General features: G+C 50.7%; 1 protein-coding gene across 1 annotated transcript in view; it reads left to right on the forward strand.

Annotated features, from left to right (window-relative positions):
- The first annotated feature begins 1,310 nt into the window (after positions 1-1,310).
- Positions 1,311-16,324, forward strand: part of LOC126471383 (spidroin-1-like) — an 86,935-nt gene continuing 71,921 nt past the window's right edge. The window contains exons 1-2 of the mRNA XM_050099506.1: positions 1,311-1,431; positions 4,893-7,285. Of these exons, the coding sequence (XP_049955463.1) occupies positions 1,311-1,431; positions 4,893-7,285 (2,514 nt within the window). The remainder of the gene's footprint in view (positions 1,432-4,892; positions 7,286-16,324) is intronic.

The raw sequence follows: 16,324 nt of genomic DNA on the forward strand, positions 1-16,324 counted from the left end.
CTGAAGGTCAGATCGGATGTCTGGGTTGCTACCTCCCTGGTAGTCCGAGGAGAGGCGAGGACAGTACTGTATTTCCCCGCTGGGAGCAGCGCGGGCTTCCTACTAGCCAATAGCTTGCGAGCAGCCGAGGTGGACACTTTCTCTTTGAGCCGAATTTCTTGGATACAGCGTTCTTCCTTATAGACAGGACAGTCGCGGGAGGATGCGGCATGGTCACCCTGACAGTTAACACAACGAGGAGACGGAGGTGGACAGTCACCCTCATGGGCATCCCTGCCACAAGTGACACATTTAGCCGCATTGGAACAAGACTGTCGAGTGTGATTGAAACGCTGACACTGGTAGCAGCGCGTAGGTGTCTGGACATAGGGGCGAACAGAAATAACCTCGTAGCCCGCCTTGATGCGCGATGGCAGCTTAACACTATCGAAGGTCAAGAAAAGTGTCCGGGTCGGTACAAGGTCATTGTTGACCTTTTTCATGACCCTATGGACAGCCGTCACGCCCTGCTCAGCGAGGAAAGATTGAATCTCCTCGTCAGTCAATCCGTCGAGGGAGCTAGTATAGACTACACCACGAGACGAATTCAAAGTTCGGTGGGCCTCCACCCGGACAGGGAACGTGTACAGGAGTGTGGCCCGAAGCAGTTTTTGTGCCTGAAAGGCACTCTCAGTTTCCAGTAATAAGGTACCGTTACGCAACCTGGTACAAGATTTGACAGATCTGGCTATGGCATATACGCCCTTCTGGATAACGAAAGGGTTGACAGAGGAAAAATCCTTTCCGTCCTCAGATCGAGAAACGACGAGGAACTGTGGGGCAGGTGGTAGTACTTTTGTCACTGGTGGCTGGTCACGTTTCCGTTTTTGGGCAGAAGTCGAAAGCGATGGAGTAGAATCCATTGCGAAGGAATCCCCCATGATTGCCAGCGTCTCCGATGGTGTGCTCCTTCCTTGTGGGGACCCTCTCAGAGGGCACTCCCGCCTTAGGTGAATGTTTACACCTCAGGTCACACCTCCCGAGAAACAGACGGAGGGACCAATCGGCATGGTCAGAAGGTATCAGCTCAGGCAATCACCCCTCCCCGGGCCTGGCCTTTACCAGGTGGTATGCGCGTGCCTTACATGTCTACCCAGGGCGGGGACTTACGCGTTACCCCGTCACCGGCTACGTGTGCGAACGCGTGGGTCGGCCTTCAGGCATGCACAGGGAGGAAGGAAGAAGAGGAAAAAGAAGACAGACAGGGAGAAAGAGGACAGACTGTCTCAAAAGCCGAGGCGGATACCAGAGAAGGCAAGGAGAAGAAGGCAATGAGAAGGCAAGGAGAAGAAGGCAAGGAGAAGGCAAGGAGAAGAAGGCAAGGAGGAGAAGGCAAGGAGGAGAAGGCAAGGAGAAGGCAAGGAGAAGTCAAGGGAAATAGTAATGAAGACAGTGAGGTGGAGAAGAGCAAAGAAAGGAATCAACAAAAGGAAGGAAGAAACGAGAAGTGAAAAACCAAAAAGACCACAATTATAGGTCGTGGAACCGTCCGTCTCCAGACGCAGGCGCTAACTACCCCCGTGAGGGGGATGGACTTCTTTTAGTCGCCTCTTACGACAGGCAGGAATACCTCGGGCCTATTCTAATCCCCGGACCCGCAGGGGGGACATCAGGAATGTGTACATAAAATATAAAAAATCGATAATCCAATATATAATTGCTGTGAAACTAAAAAAATTCCAATCACTATTTGATCATCTCTTGTGCAGTCAGTACGCTGCTGCCTCATGGGATTAATCCCAATTTCTTATTTTAAAAGACAGCTACATGGTGATATAATTAACCTTTTAAATACTTACGATTATTATCATCACGCAAACAGCCGAGCAGATGGCAAGTGTTGCCATCGGTGAGCCTGACGTGACTGCCGCTCTGGCCCTGGCCGACTCTAGCCTTCACTGCTGCTGTTGTGTATCTCGTTATGGTGCCTTGGAAATACCTAATGAACACAGAAAATTAATTAGATCTGTAAATTACTTTACATTAAACTGCATGCAATAAAAGAAAATAATTTAAGAAAATTTCACTAAAATTTAATAGTTACAAATTTTGGTTTGATGACTGCAGCAGTTTCAAATCTCCTGCTTTAGGGTACACAAACAGTAGAAAAAATTACCTCTGACCTATTGGTCAAGAAGGACCCCAAGGCACAGACAATGTTCCCTTCTGAATGGAGGAGGTCATACTCTCAAATGGTACACCTTCAGATATGGATTCATTATCAAACTTTTATCTGCGAAGTCCCCTCCTCAACTCTTAGGAGCCCATTATAGGAATTTTAGAACACCTCTGCATAATGTGTGGTTAATGTTATAAATGTAAACAAGCCAACAGTAAAATATCAGTACAACTTTGTTTTGGATTTCCAGATCCTGCATTTTCCCAATATTTTCATTATTTTCCATCGGTACCATCATAAACCCTATTCTATCCCTTTCATTAAAATTTTTGCGCTTTTCAACCACTACCACAACCTTGAACATCAATTTTCAAACTGATTTACATGGTAACTAAATTGTGTTATTGCTCTATCTCACATTGTAGGGTAATCCATAGCAAAACTAGACAATTTATTTCAGAATCTAAGTCACTTTGGGGTTATTTTGCATTTTTAGAGCTGCTTTCAAAATGGTTTCACAATGTTTGATCACCTGACTGTTGGAGAGACTGTAATACCTCAAGTGTAGTTTACCTAGTAACTAATATTGTAATCTGGTCAGGTTTTCACACCAGTGACTGATTTTAGAATCATAAAAATGAATCTACTGCAGAATTTTCCATAAGCTGCTTCAGGCACTTTTCATTGGTTTGCGCTTTTGAAAAATGTGTGCAGCCTGTGTGAATATTATGAGTTCCACATATTTACATGATGTATAATACTTCATAGATGTTTGGAAGAAATTATTCATTCTGCAGTTACAGAGAGCTACTGCAAGTAAAATTACTAAATTTTTAAAATATATTACATAACATGGGACCTATCTGTTCACACATAACCATTCGTGCAGTATCTTTTACCTTAAAACAGGAGGTGGTCTTTTACTATGGTGAAATTTGCAGACAAACAGTGTTTACTTGATGTCTGAATAATTATCTCTGTCTTGAAAATGGAAATTTGTGTTAGCTGCCAATAGCTTCAATTTCAAAATATTTTTAACTTTTAACCAACTTTTGACAGTACTATTCCCTAAAATGATATCACTTACCCATTGTTTGTGTGTAGTAGATTAATAAAGTAATATAGGCTATTAAATACAGTATTGAGAAGATTTTCCCTACGACAACACTTTTAAATTTTAATAGGATATTTGTTCCTAAGTACATTACCACATGACACATTGGGGCAGTTTTTCAAATTTGGGGCAATCTTACTTCTCTGGAGTAATATTTGTAATTTTAGAATAAGATTGCAACACACAAAGTGAATGCAATAATCCTAAAGTGTACTGCTCTACTCGAAACTGAAAAATAAATAAATAAATAAAACATCAAAAACAGTATTGAAATTAGTTTTTCCCCTTAAAGGCAAGTCCTGTGACATTGAAAAATGATACACCAGAAGCATGTGATTAGTTTCTAATAATTACACAATATTATGATTTATGAGTTATTATACAGTGTTTGTGTGGTTTTTCATAACATTAATGAAATTATTTGTCTTTTTGACTGCATCTTAATGCCATTTGGAACTCCCATGCAGTTTTGCAGAATTGTGAAACTTTTTGAAACTTGTGAATGGATGGCTTATCATTGTGATGGATGAAAAAGCATGCACAACTCAGACAGCACAAATTTATGTACTTTACAATAAACAACCCATTCATATCATGACAGCCACACCAGTCCGAATGTGCAGGGCTTGGATGTGAATGCATGTGCAAGAAATCAGATGCAGGTATCACTAGTGGAGTGCGGAGTGTGACTGGGCATTTTGGCCTGATCTGCTTTCACATCTGGCCAATTGGCCTCCACTTCTGGCCTTATCTACTTTCATGTCCAGGAAATTCACCTCCACTGTCGTAAGTAGTACTTTGCAATCTAACGGCATAAGTGCCCAAAGTGTCACAAGCTATTTCTAAACTCTGGCACCTAAGGTTTCCGGGTAGGAGCTCTGGCATGTGCAGTTATCTTAATTATTATGTAACTAACTTGAAATTTTGTAGGGCTCCGTATATGTTCCTTGATTAATTAATTAATACAAAACAGAGTGGTGTCAAATCTAAGAATATCTTAATTCTGTCTATCATGCGTAAATGCAAATTAATCTTGCATCCATTCCACAGACTGACGGATCATTGGACAGAACTGCAAAAAGGAATTGGAATATAAATGGTCCTTTTCTACCTAATAATATATGGTTAGTCATATTATGGCCATCTGACTGTACAAAAATGAATCCCTTAATGACTTCATCAACTCAACCAGGTGGACTGTGTTGAAAACAAATATATATTCTCCGCATACTTTTCAAACTAGATGTATCAGCTACTAAAAGAAATAGCAACAGGAACTGAAGGAGTGACATTTGAAGGATATAATGACACAGCATTACCACTAACTGATGAGCTTTTTGTTTTGTGGTACAAAAACAACTAGGGTCATATGCGCCCATGTCAAAACACTAGGACATGAAGACAAAGAGAGGAGTTAAATATGACTGCACGTTAGTCTCAGTCAATGCACGAGAAGACAGCTAAAAAACAGGGATGTGGAGAAAGGTCTATAAAATACACCACAGACAGAGAACTGGAGGTCCAGAACCAAAAATTAAATGGCCTTTGCCATATTGCTACAACGGATAAAAAGTGCAACATGGTCAATGGCTGTTAACTCTAACAGCAAACACCGATAAGGAAGGGGGTTGGGGCGGGGGAAGGGGAGGGGGAGGGGGCGGGGACGGGGGCGGGGGCGGGTCAAGGGACGGGGCGGGGGAAGGGAGGGGGACGGGGCGGCGGAAGGGAGGGGGACGGGGCGGCGTAAGGGAGGGGGACGGGGCGGCGTAAGGGAGGGGGGCGGGGCGGCGGCGGAAGGGAGGGGGGCGGGGCGGCGGCGGAAGGGAGGGGGGCGGGGCGGCGGCGGAAGGGAGGGGGGCGGGGCGGCGGCGGAAGGGAGGGGGGCGGGGCGGCGGCGGAAGGGAGGGGGGCGGGGCGGCGGCGGAAGGGAGGGGGGCGGGGCGGCGGCGGAAGGGAGGGGGGCGGGGCGGCGGCGGAAGGGAGGGGGGCGGGGCGGCGGCGGAAGGGAGGGGGGCGGGGCGGCGGCGGAAGGGAGGGGGGCGGGGCGGCGGCGGAAGGGAGGGGGGCGGGGCGGCGGCGGAAGGGAGGGGGGCGGGGCGGCGGCGGAAGGGAGGGGGGCGGGGCGGCGGCGGAAGGGAGGGGGGCGGGGCGGCGGCGGAAGGGAGGGGGGCGGGGCGGCGGCGGAAGGGAGGGGGGCGGGGCGGCGGCGGAAGGGAGGGGGGCGGGGCGGCGGCGGAAGGGAGGGGGGCGGGGCGGCGGCGGAAGGGAGGGGGGCGGGGCGGCGGCGGAAGGGAGGGGGGCGGGGCGGCGGCGGAAGGGAGGGGGGCGGGGCGGCGGCGGAAGGGAGGGGGGCGGGGCGGCGGCGGAAGGGAGGGGGGCGGGGCGGCGGCGGAAGGGAGGGGGGCGGGGCGGCGGCGGAAGGGAGGGGGGCGGGGCGGCGGCGGAAGGGAGGGGGGCGGGGCGGCGGCGGAAGGGAGGGGGGCGGGGCGGCGGCGGAAGGGAGGGGGGCGGGGCGGCGGCGGAAGGGAGGGGGCGGCGGCGGAAGGGAGGGGGCGGCGGCGGAAGGGAGGGGGCGGCGGCGGAAGGGAGGGGGCGGCGGCGGAAGGGAGGGGGCGGCGGCGGAAGGGAGGGGGCGGCGGCGGAAGGGAGGGGGCGGCGGCGGAAGGGAGGGGGCGGCGGCGGAAGGGAGGGGGCGGCGGCGGAAGGGAGGGGGCGGCGGCGGAAGGGAGGGGGCGGCGGCGGAAGGGAGGGGGCGGCGGCGGAAGGGAGGGGGCGGCGGCGGAAGGGAGGGGGCGGCGGCGGAAGAGAGGGGGCGGCGGCGGAAGAGAGGGGGCGGCGGCGGAAGGGAGGGGGCGGCGGCGGAAGGGAGGGGGCGGCGGCGGAAGGGAGGGGGCGGCGGCGGAAGGGAGGGGGCGGCGGCGGAAGGGAGGGGGCGGCGGCGGAAGGGAGGGGGCGGCGGCGGAAGGGAGGGGGCGGCGGCGGAAGGGAGGGGGCGGCGGCGGAAGGGAGGGGGCGGCGGCGGAAGGGAGGGGGCGGCGGCGGAAGGGAGGGGGCGGCGGCGGAAGGGAGGGGGCGGCGGCGGAAGGGAGGGGGCGGCGGCGGAAGGGAGGGGGCGGCGGCGGAAGGGAGGGGGCGGCGGCGGAAGGGAGGGGGCGGCGGCGGAAGGGAGGGGGCGGCGGCGGAAGGGAGGGGGGGCGGCGGCGGAAGGGAGGGGGGGCGGCGGCGGAAGGGAGGGGGGGCGGCGGCGGAAGGGAGGGGGGGCGGCGCGGAAGGGAGGGGGGGCGGCGGAAGGGAGGGGGGCGGGGCGGCGGCGGAAGGGAGGGGGGCGGGGCGGCGGCGGAAGGGAGGGGGGCGGGGCGGCGGCGGAAGGGAGGGGGGCGGGGCGGCGGCGGAAGGGAGGGGGCGGCGGCGGAAGGGAGGGGGCGGCGGCGGAAGGGAGGGGGCGGCGGCGGAAGGGAGGGGGCGGCGGCGGAAGGGAGGGGGCGGCGGCGGAAGGGAGGGGGCGGCGGCGGAAGGGAGGGGGCGGCGGCGGAAGGGAGGGGGCGGCGGCGGAAGGGAGGGGGCGGCGGCGGAAGGGAGGGGGCGGCGGCGGAAGGGAGGGGGCGGCGGCGGAAGGGAGGGGGCGGCGGCGGAAGGGAGGGGGCGGCGGCGGAAGGGAGGGGGCGGCGGCGGAAGGGAGGGGGCGGCGGCGGAAGGGAGGGGGCGGCGGCGGAAGAGAGGGGGCGGCGGCGGAAGAGAGGGGGCGGCGGCGGAAGAGAGGGGGCGGCGGCGGAAGGGAGGGGGCGGCGGCGGAAGGGAGGGGGCGGCGGCGGAAGGGAGGGGGCGGCGGCGGAAGGGAGGGGGCGGCGGCGGAAGGGAGGGGGCGGCGGCGGAAGGGAGGGGGCGGCGGCGGAAGGGAGGGGGCGGCGGCGGAAGGGAGGGGGCGGCGGCGGAAGGGAGGGGGCGGCGGCGGAAGGGAGGGGGAGGGGGAAGGGAGGGGGAGGGGGAAGGGAGGGGGAGGGGGAAGGGAGGGGGTGGGGAAGGGAGGGGGAGGGGAAGGGAGGGGGAGGTGAAGGGAGCGGGAGGGGGAAGGGAGGGGGAGGGGGTGGGGGAGGGGCGGTGAAAGGGGAGGGGGAGTGGTGGGGGAAGGGGAGGGGTAGGGGGCGCGTGAAGGGAGGGGGAAGGGAGGGGGAGGGGGAGGGGGAAGGGAGGAGTAGGGGCGGGGGAAGGGAGGAGTAGGGGTGGGGGAAGTGGAGGGGGAGGGGAGGGGGAAGGGGAGGGGGAGGGAGAAGTGGAGGGGGAGGGGGCGGGGGAAGTGGTGGGGGAGGAGGCGGGGGAAGGGGTGGCGGTGGGGGAAGCGGAGGGGGAGGGGGAGGGGCGGGGGAAGCGGAGGGGGAGGGGCGGGGAAGGGGAGGGGGAGGGGGAGGGAAAGGGGCGGGGAAAGGGGAGGGGGAGTAGCGGGGGAAGTGGAAGGGGTGGGGGCGGGGGAAGGGGAAGGGGTGGGGGCGGGGGAAGGGGAAGGGGTGGGTGTGGGGGCGGGGTCAGGGGAAGGGCAGGGGGTGGGGGCGGGGGAAGGGGAAGGGCAGGGGGAGGGGAGTGGAGGGGGTGGGGGGAGGGGAGGGGTGGGGGTGGGGGGAGGGGAGGGGCGGGTTAAGGGGAGGGGAGGGGGCGGGTTAAGGGTAGGGGAGGGGAGGGGGCGGGTTAAGGGGAGGGGAGGGGAGGGGGCGGGTTAAGGGGAGGGGAGGGGAGGGGGAAGGGGGAAGGGGAGGGGAAGGGGCGGGGAGGGGGCATTAAAACAAATAGGTAATAAATATGAGAGCTCAAACCAATCAATCATGAAGATGCAATTTTGTTTCCTGAAGGCAGATAAGTGGGTGCTCGCTGTAAATTCTGTTAGATTGAAAACCACAACATTCTATTGGAGGAGATTCATGACAAGGAAAAAAATGAACAGGATGCCACATCAGTGGCTGCTGAGCCCTATCCTTTGAAGACTACAGGGCACAGACGCAGGATCATCCTGCTCCTTGACATCTACAGAAGCATCAGCATTTTTCTACTGTCTGCCTGTGGACTCCAGGGCAGAATAATGCTTGTTGTTGTGCACTGGCAACACAGAGGTTGGCTGTGGGAGGATATCACATGGTGACAACTTAAGGAGAAAACTCTTTTGCCTTTGTTTGACTTCTTCTAACCTTTTCAGTTAGGAGATGAAGGTTCGAGTTGGTTGGCTGGGGAGTTGTAGGAAGTCTTTGCAGCAGTATTCCTTCTGTCATTTCTGTCCTGCTGGTTGTGTAGCTGGTAACTATGCCCCATGAGGAGATTGTCTGGCGGTGTTTTGCACAGCCAGAGAGGGAGAACTACTATGAAGCTGGGTGCTTTCACAGTAGTAAATTTTGAGGTTGCATGTCTGCTTGGTCATGTCCTTCATGGAGTGAAATGTCGCAACAACAGTACTGTAGATACCAGGAAGTAGAACACGGGGTTTCCGACTAGTCAACAACTTACAAGTGACCGGGTAAGGCCCTTTCTCCTTCACCTGGATCTCCTGGTCAGCCTACTCATTGAGATACATGGTACAAATGCAGGAGACAGCAGCAGGGTCAACATTGCAGCTGATGCAGCAGGGAGGAGGCTATCAATCATCCTCATGAGCATCCCTACCACAGGTTGCACATTTGGCTGGGACACTGGTAGCATCACATCGGGTTTGGAATTTATGTTCTGACTGTGATAACTTCATAACCTGTTTTGATCTTTGATGGAAGAACCACTATGAAAAGTGGGAAACAGGGTGGGTGTGGGGATGGGATCTCTCCCCCCAACACCAGCTTTTCTGTACCGCAATACATCCTATGTTCCCACAACACTACTTGCGCCAAACTTCATTAGTCACAGTCCTTATCCATCTATCCCTTCCATATTCCCATTCCAGAACTACACAGCTGTCAATCCACCACGACACCCAGTCGTTTCATTTCTCTCCTGTTTCGCTACACGTGTGTGTGTCTAGTGTTGACAAAGACCTTAATGGCTGAAAACTTTAATTGTGATAGTCTTTTTGTTGTGCCTATCTGTGTGTCTGCATGTCTGCCATATGGTGAGAGGCAACTTTCCTTCTCATAATAAGCTCAAACATTTGACTTCCTTATCTCAATCCTCACATGTTTCTTTCATTTCATGTTGCTTTCCAACATTATGCTCAGATATTTAAGTGATATGACTGTGTCAAGCAGGACACTACTAATGCTGTTTCCAAACATTACAGGTTTGTTTTTCCTAGTCATCTGCAGTGACTCACATTTTTAGAATCAACTGCCATTCATCGCACCAATTAGAAATTACGTCCAAGTCATCTTGCATCATCCTGTCCATCCTTGATGACTTGCAGCCTATGCACAATGAGCCTTTATGTTGACCAAGCAGTTAAGGAAACCCCACAGATATTTGGAGTAGGAATTCTATTTCAGGATTAGAAATAATGGTGATATAATTCTGTCAGAGACAGTGAGGGACTGAAAGTGAAGTTGAATGGGATGGACAATCTTGAAAGGAGGGTAAAAGATGAAAGTCAACAAACGTGAAACAAGGTTAATAGAAAGTACTCTAATTTTGTCATGTGATGCTGAGGATAAGGGCACTCTCAAGATTTACCAGTATCTCCAACACTGGAACACTAACTTTGTCAGGCTAAGAATCCTCTAATATGGAACATACATTCTGTGCACACAAATGCTAAGAGTGTACTCAAAGTACGCACAACATGCAGTTCAACAGAGGACTAAGACTGCCCCACATTAGGAAAACAGACATGTCCACATGCAAGCCAAACACAAATGGCTCGGAGAAAAGAAGTCCAAATCAGTGTTCATGAATAGCTATATGTTTTTCTAAGGTCACCATAAATATGTCCTCCAGAGACTACATAACACAACTCAGCAAATTCATATGAGTGCGGATGAGATGGTCCTTTGCAGCACTTTCATCTGCTGTTGCTTTCAGGCCACTTGAAATCATGTTGACATACATATTTATCAATCCATGCCTTCCTCAGCTGTGCCTAGCAACCTCACTGGATGTATTTATGATTACACTGATTGATCCATCTTACATCCAGTAGAATTACAAGGAACTTCATTTAATAATTGGAGAAAGAGATTCATCATAGATATTGGTCTAACCTACAGTCAAAGGCAACAAACCTGGTTGTGTGTGACTGTTTCATGATGATTACAAACATGGGACTCTACACCTAACTTTTTTCTCTACTGTATATTTATCATGTCTTCCATGGCTTTTATCAAGCAGTAAGAATCTTTCCTTTCTATTTGTTAATGTTTATGACTAACACTAATGATATTCCAATGAGTCTGCTGCATCTCATTTTAACAAAGTTCAATGTGGCACATACCCACTTATTTCAGGCAACAAGCCAAACTGTTTGTTAACCTGAACTACCATTTTGTGATTTCTGTATTTATTTCCTTTTACTTGTTACTTCTTACCCTTTCCCAGTTTTCATCATGTTTTCCTTCATCAACCTATCCAATTCAACCCACAGCTGCGTGGGAGAGCATCATCAAGTACTTTATCATTACTTGTGACAAAACTCACAAACTGATCCATAATCATTACACGTCTTACTGAAGAGATGAGTATATTACACCAATAACTACATTTACAAAGAAAAAATTTTTGAGTAGCAGAAAAAACACACAAACTGCCATTCAGGTAACATTACAACATTGTGAAGACAAGCACTAAACAGGAATTTGGAAATGCCGTGCAAACATCATTATCTACATGTAGACATGTTTTCATATCTAGGAATACAAATACCAATGTCAGTAAGAATATACAATCAGCAAAGTACCTGCAACCTCAGTAATACAGTGCTGTGATCAACATACTAGACTAGACACTCAGTAAAGATGACAGCAGTTCTCTCTCTCCCTGGCTATCAAGACATAGGTATTCTATAACTTCCCCTAAATCACTCTAGGCAAGTACAACCCTGACTTTCTTACCCGTCCTCTCTCATTCCAAGATAGAGTTCAATTTCAAATGGCTCAGGATATTCAACCCTCATCTTCTTTCATTCCTTTCTCCTTCCCTTACTTCTTATCTTAAATGAATATCCACCTCTAACAATACACTACTACTTTTAGCAGTGACTCGCATATCACAGTTTCACACTTAAGCATTTTTGTGTGTGACGATTCCTAAATGGTTAAATGAAGAGACTAGATCTTTGCACAGTTCTGGCCAGTCTTTACATAACTATACCACCCTAGAAAAGTCCATAAATCATTGCTCATTGAACTCAATAAACTCTTTTTAATAATGGAAGCAGCCAAACCACTATGGAAATTACAGCAGCAAAATACTAAAGTCACCAGAGGCCTGTTGAGCTCTACAAAAATTGTGTCCCAGTGGTGAGTTTCAAAACCAGAAAGAATCTGCCCATATGCGGCATGTAATTCACTGTCAGGTTTCAAATAAAATGTCCTTGACAAAGTGTAATACATACCCCAAGTCTCTTCCAGTTAGCATATTTTCACAATCACTGTTAATATGCTGTGCAACACCGCTGTGAATGAAACACCATTCCAAGGAGACTTAATAGAGGATAGACCCCTTTTTGAAAGTCTGTTCCAGAAGAAACTATTTGCTTTTTACTTCTCTTTATCTTCTATCCAATTATCTTATAACCATGTATTGATTACTAGACATACTCAAATCTGTTTTGAAAGTTGGCTCAATCCTTCACATCCAATGAAAAACAGGTACCTGACAATATTTCACTAAATATGTGTAATACTACTCATTTATATAAGGATCACCACTAGTGGAGTTAAATCATTGAATCACATGAAAAACACATTACATGGAAGTGCTCAACCTGAGGGATTTTTTTTTTTACACTTTTGGCCACAAATAATAGTTTATAATGCTATTCAATGACACTTAATTCTTGCATAGGCGTTGCTACAGTTTTAAAATGTGTTTCATTTTAGAATGCATTAAACCGTCTGTATCCTTGATAAATAAAATATGAAATTACTATTTTGTTGTAAACCACACATTAGATTCTATTTATTTAGAATTGTGTAACTATATCCTCTTCAGTCATTTGTATAGATTTTTGGGCGGTTCGAAACTGGAAAATTTTTAATATTTTGAATCGTATTTTTCATCACCTTCCTTATGATAATTGCATATCAACTGCAAGCTGAATGTTACGCTTCAAAACACAATGATTTCACCCTGAGGGTGTGCCCCCCCCCCCCCCCCCCTGGCCCACAGACGTGTGTCCACCATTATGTACTTACGAATACCACAAGGGCATCAATGTTATGAACACGATACAGTATACAAACAGTTTGTTGATACGCAAATAGTTACATGTTCCACCAGGGGGCGCCAGCAAAATGTCTGTGCAGTGCTGACACCAGGTAACAGAGGTCACTGCTATCAAGGAAACACATTCCAACTGCATGTGATGTTATGTACATGTTTCTATCTGCTGGAAATGTCCTGGCTAAATCTCATAGCCACAAATCTCAATTAGAAAAGACCAGCCTTGATGCTCCATTCTACACCACACTGTCACTGCACTGCATCATGGTATACTAAACAGTATCATCCTCCCCCCCCCCCCCCCCTCTTTCTTACCACCGCACTCCACCACCACAACCTGTGGACACCATTCCTAATAGCCACTCAGCATGAAGCACCCTAAAAGCACTAGGGTGGAGGACACGGAGCGACAAAGGACATGTGCTGAAACCTACAGACAAGTATAAAACACACTATCATGGATAAAACATAAAACTAAAGCTGCTGTGGAGGCGTTGTCGCCCAACACCAAAGGCAGGGTGCTGGGAAAGTTAAAAGTCTGCCACAGAGGGGCTAAAAGTGGGCAGCCCACTAATAGGTGGACAACTATCACTTGGGAGCCACAGTGACACTGAGGTGGGTCTTCACGATGGGGTATTTAACCATGCCTTTGCCACGTATGGCCAATACGGAGCTGGCAGAGGACAACTGCTTCCCTGTGAGAGGCCTGGATGAAAAACTTCCACACATTCATAGTCTCCTTAATGACATGCAGTTTGTTTCGCATGCTGTTATGCCATTCCATCTCCCAAAGGAGGAAAACACTGTGGTGTAAGAAATAACGCAGGTCAGCTTCAGAGGTGCCTATCCCCAGAAGTGGTTTCTGCATTGCCTGTTTGTCCAGCCTCTTGGCATTGACATTGCCAGGGATCCCAACGTGTCCAGGGGTCCACATTAACACCATGGAATGGCGGGACTGTTCCAGGACATAGATGGAGTCCCGAATGGACGCTACCAGAGGGTGGTGAAGGTAGCACTGGTCGATAGCTTGTAGGCTGCTCAATGAGTCAGTACACAGGAGAAATGACTCGCCAGGGCATGAGCGGAAATGCTCAAGAGCCCGAGATATGGCCGCCAGCTCTGCAGTGAAATCACTAAAGCAAACTGGCAAGGAATGCTGCTCAACATGTCCTCCATGAACATATGCAAAGCCTACATGACCATCAGCCATTGAGCCGTCGGTGTGAAACACTTCAGAGGCCCGGAACACATCAAGAATCGAGGAGATGTAACTGCGGAGAGTGGCAGGGTTAACGGAGTCCTTAGGGCCATGCAAAAGGGCTACACGAAGCTGCGGCCAGGTGTACACCGTGGAGGCATATGTGAACAGACTGCAAGTAGAGGTGGTAAAGGGAAGGACTCCAGTTCGGAGAGAAGGGACTGCACGCGAACTGCTATTGTTAGCCCTAACATGGGCCGCCGATGCAGGAGATGGAATGCCACCGGCGGGAAAAGAAGATGGTTATTTGGATTGTCAGGAGAAACAATGAATCTGTGCTACATCGAGCAGTTTCACACGTCTGATCTGCAGTGGAGGGAAATCAGCCTCCACCAGTACGCCGGTCACCAGACCCGTCCTAAAAGCCCCTGTCACTAATCAAACCCCACAGTGGTGCACAGGGTTGAGTAAATGCAATGCTGAAGGCACTACCAAACCATAAACCACACTCCCATAGTCAATTCGGGATGGGAAAAGGGCTCTGTAGAGCTGCAGCAGTGTACAGCGATCTGCAACCCAATTGGTGTTGCTCAGGCAACGGAGAGCACTGAGGTGCTGCCAGCACTTCTGGTTATGCTGACGAAGATGAGGGAGCCAAGTCAATTGAGTGTCGAAAACCAGCCCTAGGAATTGATATGTCTCCACTAAGGTGAGTGGATCATCATTAAGCTAAAGTGTGGGTTCCGGATGAATGGTACTATGCTGACAGAACTGCACGAGAGACAACTTTGCAGCTGAAAACTGGAAGTCATGTGATAGAGCCCATGACGGCGCCTTGTAGATGGCTAACTGGAGGTGCCACTCAGCAACAACAGTACTGGAGCAGGAATACGAAATGCACAAGTCATCTGCATACAGAGAAGGTTAGACGGAGGTTCCCACAGCCGCTGCTAGATCATAAATGGGCACTAAAAATAGAGACACTCAATACAGAGCCCTGTGGGACTCAATTCTCCTGGATATGGGTGAAACAATGGGAGTCACCAACTTGGACATGGAAAGTACGGAGCGAAAGGAAGCGTGGGATAAAAATTGAGAGTGGTCCCCAGAGATACCACTCATTCAATGTGGCAAGGATATGAGGTCACCAAGTCATATCATAAGCTTTACGTCAGTCAAAAAAGACAGTAAGCAGAAGTTTCCATCTGGAAAAGGTTGTTCAGATGGCAGACTCGATGGACACGAGATTATCAGTGGTAGAGCGAACATGGCGGAAGCCACACTGACATGGAGCCAGCAAGCCACATGACTCCAGTACCCAACCCAACTGCTGACATACCGTACGCTCCAGCAGCTTACAAAGAACGTTGGTGGCTATCCACATTAAGCTGGTTTTTACAGGGTTTGGGCACTAGAATGATGGCACTCTCCTGCCATTGTGGTGGAAATATGCCGTCACACCACATACGGTTGAAGATTACAAGGATTTGTTGTTTGTGGTTGGATGATAAATGTTTAATCATCTGGCTGTGGATGCGATCAGGCCTAGGAGCCATGTCGGGGATATGTGCAAGGGCACTGGGGAGCTCCCACTCTGTAAATGGAGCGTTATCAGATTCACTGCAGCGTTTAGTGCATGAGAGGACGTTCCCTTCCAGCTGATGATTGAGTGCGCAAAAGGCTGGCGGGAAATTTTCCGATTGACAATCCCGAGCAAAGTGATCACCAAAGTGTTTGGAAATCGCATTTGCGTTGGTACATAACTCGCCATTTATGGTAACCACAGGGATAGCTGTTAGGGCCTGGTACCTGAAAAGACATTTGATCTTTAACCTGACTTGGGAAGGTGACGTGTGGCACCCAACAGTGGAGACGAATCACTCCCAACACTCCTCCTTCCTTTGTTTGATAAGGCAGCAAACACGGGCACAGAGCCATTTAAAGGCTATGAGGTGCTCCAGGAAAGTGTGCCACTTCCACAGCTGTAGAGATCACTGAAGCTTCTTAATTGTTTCAGTGACTTCCGTCGACCTCCAAGGGAAACATTGCTGCCGCAGAAACATTTATGCTAGTCACCTGCTTAACCATCAGTTCCATGTTACGGTGTAGGGGAGATAAAGCAATGACAGCAGAGGTTAAAGTTCCCCAGTCTGCTCTGCTCAAAGCCTATCTGGGCACGCATCAATGTGCCTGACGCTGGGGCAGTGACAGGAAGATGGGGAAGTGGTCGCTACTACACAGGTCGTGATGTGCTCTCCAGTGGATAGATGGGTGAAGTCCTGCGCTGCAAATTGATAAATCAATGGCCGAGTAACTACCACAAGCCACACTGAAATGTGTAGCGGCCGCAGTATTTAAGAGGCAGAGGTCGAATTGCAGCAGTAAAGTTTCAACATCTCTGCCATGGCCAGTAGGCATGGTACCACACCACAAGAGGTTATGGGCATTAAAATCCTCCAGAAGTAGGAAAGGTTTAGGGAGTTGATCAAGCATTCCAGCTAATACATTCAGGGGT

The sequence above is a fragment of the Schistocerca serialis genome, chromosome 3 (genome assembly GCF_023864345.2).
Source record: "Schistocerca serialis cubense isolate TAMUIC-IGC-003099 chromosome 3, iqSchSeri2.2, whole genome shotgun sequence".
NCBI lineage: Eukaryota > Metazoa > Arthropoda > Insecta > Orthoptera > Acrididae > Schistocerca > Schistocerca serialis.